The sequence below is a fragment of the Apostichopus japonicus genome, chromosome 19 (genome assembly GCF_037975245.1).
Source record: "Apostichopus japonicus isolate 1M-3 chromosome 19, ASM3797524v1, whole genome shotgun sequence".
NCBI lineage: Eukaryota > Metazoa > Echinodermata > Holothuroidea > Aspidochirotida > Stichopodidae > Apostichopus > Apostichopus japonicus.
In genome coordinates, this window is record NC_092579.1 from 30,576,453 (window position 1) to 30,583,173 (window position 6,721).

General features: G+C 37.7%; 1 protein-coding gene across 2 annotated transcripts; it reads right to left on the reverse strand.

Moving 5' to 3' along the window:
• Positions 1 to 1,393: 1,393 nt before the first annotated feature.
• LOC139960373 (centromere protein X-like) lies at positions 1,394 to 5,165 on the reverse strand. 2 transcript variants are annotated; one of them, XM_071958690.1, is made up of 5 exons: positions 4,909 to 5,165; positions 3,985 to 4,036; positions 3,586 to 3,639; positions 2,814 to 2,902; positions 1,394 to 2,287 (listed from the first exon to the last, which is right to left on the reverse strand). In XM_071958690.1, the coding sequence occupies exons 1-5, from the start codon at positions 4,975 to 4,977 to the stop codon at positions 2,273 to 2,275; spliced, it is 279 nt and encodes a 92-aa protein (XP_071814791.1). In that variant the 5' UTR covers positions 4,978 to 5,165; the 3' UTR covers positions 1,394 to 2,272. The 2 variants fall into 2 exon arrangements, with proteins under 2 accessions (XP_071814791.1, XP_071814792.1); XM_071958691.1 differs by having other exon boundaries at positions 4,940 to 5,159.
• Between the last annotated feature and the right edge of the window lie 1,556 nt (positions 5,166 to 6,721).

A 6,721-nucleotide genomic window follows, 5' to 3' on the forward strand; every position in this document is an offset into this window, starting at 1 on the left:
TTTAACGTGAAATGATACAGTCATAGCCTCATAGGCATATTAAGGCCATGGATTAGGTATATACAATTAGGGCTGCACACAAGATATTTTTGTGGGGGGTTGAAAAGGTGTACATTCCCTAGAATACTGGGGGGGGGGGGGTAAATTGTGGGCTCATAACCTATTACCAAAAACACATATTTGAATCTTTATAGTAAATTTTAAGTGAATATTCCAGTGGCAGACAAGGTTTTATAATTGAAGAGAAAAATATTGTCCAATGTTAGTAAGAAACTTTCTTGACCTGACTCGAGACTAGTTGGATATGACCCAGTTTTGACTTGACTGGCTAACCTTCGACAAATCCAGTAAGTTGATCACTGACTGAGCAGATACTCATCAGAAGCTTTCCCCCACTCTGCCCCCCCCCCCCCCCCGTTTCTAGGACTATGATAAGCTATACTTTGACTCGATATATAGCTGGCACACAGATGACACCGTCCATTTCATTTACCATTTAACAAGTCCAACATTTTCTGTTATTTGTATTTCACATCACTTTTCTTATCAGCAACATATTTCCTACGCTGTTATTTCAAGGTATAAATTGGTCTGAACTTGCATTTTCACACCACACGCTGACATGTACATACACATTCTATACACTGATCCTATTAGGTAACATGAATACACATGGTTACCCCATGTTGATTCTTGGCCCTTTCTGTTTTCTCCAATTTTCGGGTAAGACTTTGAAGGTGAACCAGTAATGCTATTGAGCATGTCGTATATAGACCAAAATAGTCATCGTTGCTTGTATGTAAACCAAGGTTTAGGAACCGTCGGAAACTTTGTCTTTGATACTGTTGCTACTATGCTTGATGCAGAGTTTGTTCTTTATGTGATTGTTTTCATGTAGTAACAATGTATATTTGTTTCTATTGCTGCTCTGTATGTTGAAGTCTAATCCCCAGCCATATTTGTCACTAAACTGCTTTCATAATACAAATATGTTATTATTTTGAAATATTTAATTGTAGCTATCAAGGTAGCTGTTAAGTTAAAATGTTTGCTTGGGTCTTTATTAAGTAGGTTTTGGTTTGAACTGGCTAAATGACATGGAATATAACATAACACTAATTTATAGCTTTACATCTGTGCTACCATCCAAATTAGTGGCGGGGGGGGGGGGGGGGGTGGGTAAAAGATTGCATAAATACCTAACCTAATCCCGATGTGTATCCATATTAATAACCAAGAATATAACAAGTGGCATCACTGGCTGCTGTTTTGTGTTTATAGGGAAAAGGGGGGGGGCGGGGAATTGGAGGATCGGGTTATCTTACCTTGCATAAATACCTAGCCTAATCCCCATGTGTATCCATATTACAAACCAAGAAGATAACAAGTGGCATAACTGGCTGCTGTTTTTATTTACACTTTTGAAGATGATCATAATCTTCATATATATAGCTCATACTGTAGATTTGGCCATGACAATGTTTACTGAAAGCAAAGTGACCACAAGTTTGCTAATTATATGCATTTGTCATATAATGAGAATGTTGGCAAGATGGAGATTTCACAGGATCATATGTATTTACTAGCATTCATAATGGATCAAATCTCAAATTGTATCTAAAAACTGTACAATTATATGTTTTAATAGCATTCATAATGTATCGAATCTCATATTGTATGCTAACAACCCTACAGTTCAGACATCTTTATCTTTAGTTATGATTGGATCATAAAGGTCACTGCAACATTTTCTTATAAGGAAGTCACATCTTTACCAGTCATGGTATTTCTTCAAGGTAAAGCTGTTTGACTAAAGGTCATTATTAGGCCTGCTGCAGGTCAAAATTTTCCTGAATGAAGAAAAAAACACACTTCTTTTATGACATAGCAAATCCTTTCCCAGGAACCAAGAAGCATTCCTTGTAAATGCAATATCACTTCCTTGGTACGACATTGAGCGAATCCTTTATGAATGACATTTGAAACCATGTGAACTGAACTTAAATGTTTGTAACTGGTTAACCACCGATGACATCATTTCTTTGTCACCTTGGAGAACACTCCAGATCAGTGACTTGGGCTATTGTGATTGGCTCAGGTTAATGCTTGTCACTGCCAGAGTTGGATTCAGACAATATAACCAAAACTGAAACTCCAAAAGTTGAAAATACAATTAAAATGAATAGTATTTGGATGAAGATAGGTCCACTTCTTTGTCATATTTTTCTGACCAAATCACCGGTGATATCAATCAGTCCAGCTTCAGGTAGCTTCAAAAGTCCAGTAACTGGAGATAAAAACAGGAACACCAAAAAGAAAAGGAGAATATACACTGTCGTCATGAGAACACTGGCAAACATTTGGGCAAACTAGAATGTCCTCATTAATAAAAGTTGCTTGGTAATTATAGATGGCAATCACTAAAATAATTTTTACTAACTGTTTAACTCTCTGCAAATGAGTTGCATGTATCCTGTTTTCTTGTCGACCGATCCATTCAGTCCACCATGTAACTAATGTCAAGTAATGTGATCAGGAAACAGATAGAATAACTGTACAATGTTACCAACAGTTTTGGTCTGCAATGCACGGATTTGACTTTTTGATGAAAGGCAACATCTACTACGTGCAATAAATAGCACTACGTAAATAAAGTCCACAACCAGGCTACAATATGAATACTCAATAGAAACAAAGGCACATTGTAACTAAAGAAGACGACATCTCCACCCATGATGATGAACAGTGTGGTTATCATTTAAGTCGTATCTACTTTTTGAAGTTAACAGGTTTAACTACTACAAAAACTTTACCAGCTGTGGAAGTATCTTCTCTAGGTGTTTTTGCTCCACCACAACTGAAGATTCATCTTTGGCTTGTTCTGCACTTCTCAAAGCTGCTTCTATAAGAAATATAATTTAAATCATGAAAATCAAGACTGACGAGAAAAAGATGTAGAAAGGCACAGAAATACTGATTATCTCTTCAATCCATGCAGAAAACAAGCATTTTTATGTTGTATGTTATTTTCATGTGACAAGACAGGTAAACTATTGGTTGGCATGGAAACAATGTTGTGGTTGCTAGGGGACCAGTGATTCCTTAAAAGCATGATTCATTCGGTATTCGAAGTATTAGCAGATACGAGGCAGGTGAGCTGGGGAGCAAAACAACACTCAAAGAGCCATTATTCTGCACGGATTCAATATCCAGTACAAAAAAAACAACAAGCCACCAGTCCCTCACATTCTAGAAGTATTTCAAACCTTCATGCATTTTCCTCCTATAGGAAGAAGAGTTGACAGGGTACACACAATTAACCTAAACTCCTGATATATCACCTATACCAACCCCCTGGGCCCTCCCTCCAGACTTTCTACAATAGTACCATTGGACCGTGGCACCATTGTTTGCATTCCTAATTCCTCATCAATCAATTGAAGAATAGTTATAATCCTTGATAATTTCAAATACCTTCCATACTTTTGTGTTTGTATTAATAGCAAATTATGATACTATTTCTGTTTTAAAAAAATTCAATGAAATGTTTTGATTCATTATTCTGTAATGTAAATTAAAACTTGCCTTGGACAAATATTCTCAGAAGCTCTGTTGTTAATGCCACAGCCTCATTAGTCACTGTACATTGTAAGAAAAGATAGGAAGTATATTAGTGAATGACTATTGGTACTATTTATCTGTTGATATGCCCCAAAAACAAAAACAAAAAACAGTTATACATTCACACATCTGAAGGTGTGGGAGGGGATGGGGAATTATATCATATCACCACCTGCCGGGCAAGTGATTTAAATCTGTCCCTAAATAGAATCATTCACACATTGAGGGTGGATCATCATGGCTCAGAATTGACAGGAAAGAACTTTTGAAAACCTTTACAAGACTACTACATGGCTATTACCCCTTGTTATCATACAAAAGATAAATAAGGATAGCTAGTGCAGTTTGTTTCAATTTCACCACCTTTAATCTTAGGATCCTGAAAATGCCTCTGTAGAAGCTTCATAACCGTCTCCTGAAAGTACAAAAAGAAAAAAGAATGCAAATAAACAGCGTCTTATACATGGTATGAAGTATTTACTTTAGACAATAGGTTGAGGGTAAAGTGAATTTTACACCTTACGATGTCAAAAATACCCACTATGATTACATTGGTTAGAAATTGATGACATTCTGCGGTTGTAACCACAGACGACTGGATGTTTCATCTTTCTATGCACATTTTATTTTAATAAACCCTTAATGCTGCACTCCTGGTGTAATGAAACATCTCAAGTGTAAAATCTAGATAAAGAGATTAAACATGGTTTAATTAGCATAAAGCTCACAGAGTTTGGTAAAGAAAAGTGCCAAAAGTTAATTTCAAAAATATATATTGTAACCCTTATTCAGCATACTTTGTCATTTCTGTGCCATTTTAGAAATATGGTAATATTTATGGACGGACAAGTTTCTAATGGGATGTACAGTACCAGAGGAAAGCGTGTACACGCTTTGTAATTGCAGAGTAACAGATACATCTGTTGGGTAAATAAGCACCAGTGTATATAGCTTATGACACTGATCATTGGCCAAATAAGCACCAGTGCATAAAGCTGATGAAACTGACCATTGGCTACATAAGCACCAGTGCAACGCTTATTGCAGACGGCCACGTAAGTAAGACTAAGAGCACATCACTATTGAACTGATGATCAGGTAAATAATACCAGTACAATAATTATTGAACTTTCAGTCAGGTAAATGCCATCCTTATGGCACAGACGATCACGTGAATACCTTCCACCTGTAGTTAAAGCCAACGAACATTACATTACAGTATAATTTAGAACGGATAGGCTAGTTAGCCTAGCGATACCAAGTTAGGCCTAGCCATATAGTGTATACAGGCCTATGCTTTGTTTTCTTTTCGACTGACACTCTTGAAAGTAACGTCTTTTTCTCTTGCACGGTCATCCGCCATCATCTGTGTTGGTAAAGGGATTGGATCATGTAAAAAGCGGCGGCAGTAAATCACAATATGTTCGTTCTTATTCTAATGTCAAACTGTTCTTTGTAAATTCGTGTAACATTGAAATTCCCGGGTATATTATCTGGTAAGTGGGTTGTTGTTATGATTTGCTATACACGGTGGTACTTCCGTTATCTGACGTTTGAAGGTAATGAATCTAAGGAAGCTTTTAATAGTCGTATATGACTACTGTTTCAATTAAGCTACATAACCATACCACAAATGCTTTGTTTCAAACTATATGGTCGGCATTTGAGTCATTAGAGTAAAATATTCATAAAAGCAAGTTATTTCATGTGGCGTAGGAAACTATAAAAGATAATTTACTTTTGACTGATGAAAGGAGAGTATGTGACACTCCCGGATCAAAATTCCGACAGGAGCCAGATTCGCTTGACCTCGGAAAAATCGCTGCAGTGCAGTGGTGATATGTGCGGAGTCCGTGAATTTGGTAATTCCGGTTTGTGAACTTGGGGAAAAGGGTTCGTTTCTGTTCTTCATTTGGTTTTGAAACAACTTTGTTCGTCATGGCTGCACTGCATTTATGTCGAATTGGGTGCCTTTGTCTATCTCAGTATTGAGAAAGCAGTGGTCAGAGGCCTGGGTATGACAGCTCTCGTACGAGTCCGTCGGATGGGGACATTAAATATGGAGGTCCCGTGAGCAGGAATGGGAGCGAATTCACACCCCTGCCTAGTTATCCTCTGAACACCGATCAAAAAAGAGAAGTTTGAAATAAGCCGGTGTTCATCCACGATCTAACACGGATAGGGTTTCAGCCAAATATTGTAAACTAGGTTTCCTCGATCCTTGGGTCCCTAAACTAAACTTGTAAGCATTTGAAAAAATGTTTGTTTTAACAACAACTGCTACTGTTATCGCATTATTTATGGCGCAATGCATTTTCTCCTATGAAGTAGTAGGCTATAACTAAGTTCGTCCAAAGGTCAAAAGAAAATAGTATAATTTATAATTCATGGCGGCAAACTTCTAAGCAGTGGCGTCGCCAAGGGGGGCAGGGGGCACGTGCCCCCCTGGAAAACCTAGTGCCCCCCGAGTGCCCCCCATCTGAGATTTGGGTTGGTAAAAAAATATATATATATTTTGTTATATTCAACTCCCATCATCTGAGTTGGTTTTTCATAAGGACAAAGTAATTCGTATTTTCTTCAAATGAACTGCGAAAATATGAAATAGTTTATCCTTGACCGTCGGGTATCGAAGTCGTATCCCGCGCCATCACAACAGGTGTCAATATTTACATTGAATGTGTCAGTGCTCACGCCATACCAGCGGCTATACACGTCCGATTCGCGAGCTACATGACTCATCGTTCAAAACAATGAATTTCCCTGTTCTGGCTGTGCTGCAGCCTTGTTTTTATTTCCTAGGAAGTAGGACGAATATTCAGAAAATCACTAGGTGCAGTCCAATCAAATTCCTGAAAAGTAGGCCACTCCTACTCTCCACAGAACACTATTTCTGGACCTTTCTCGTGATTCTGACATCAGAATATGAAAGAACGCGCTTTATTTTTTCTGCACCGATGAGTAATATCGTTGCTCTGAACCCTAACCTTGATTTCGAAACAAATTTGAGAATCCCGGAAAAATTGATTAACCCTTATCCGTCCTAAGAAATAATTCTGCGCGTTGTTAAAATCATTACCTCAAAAATAGCAATTTCTGG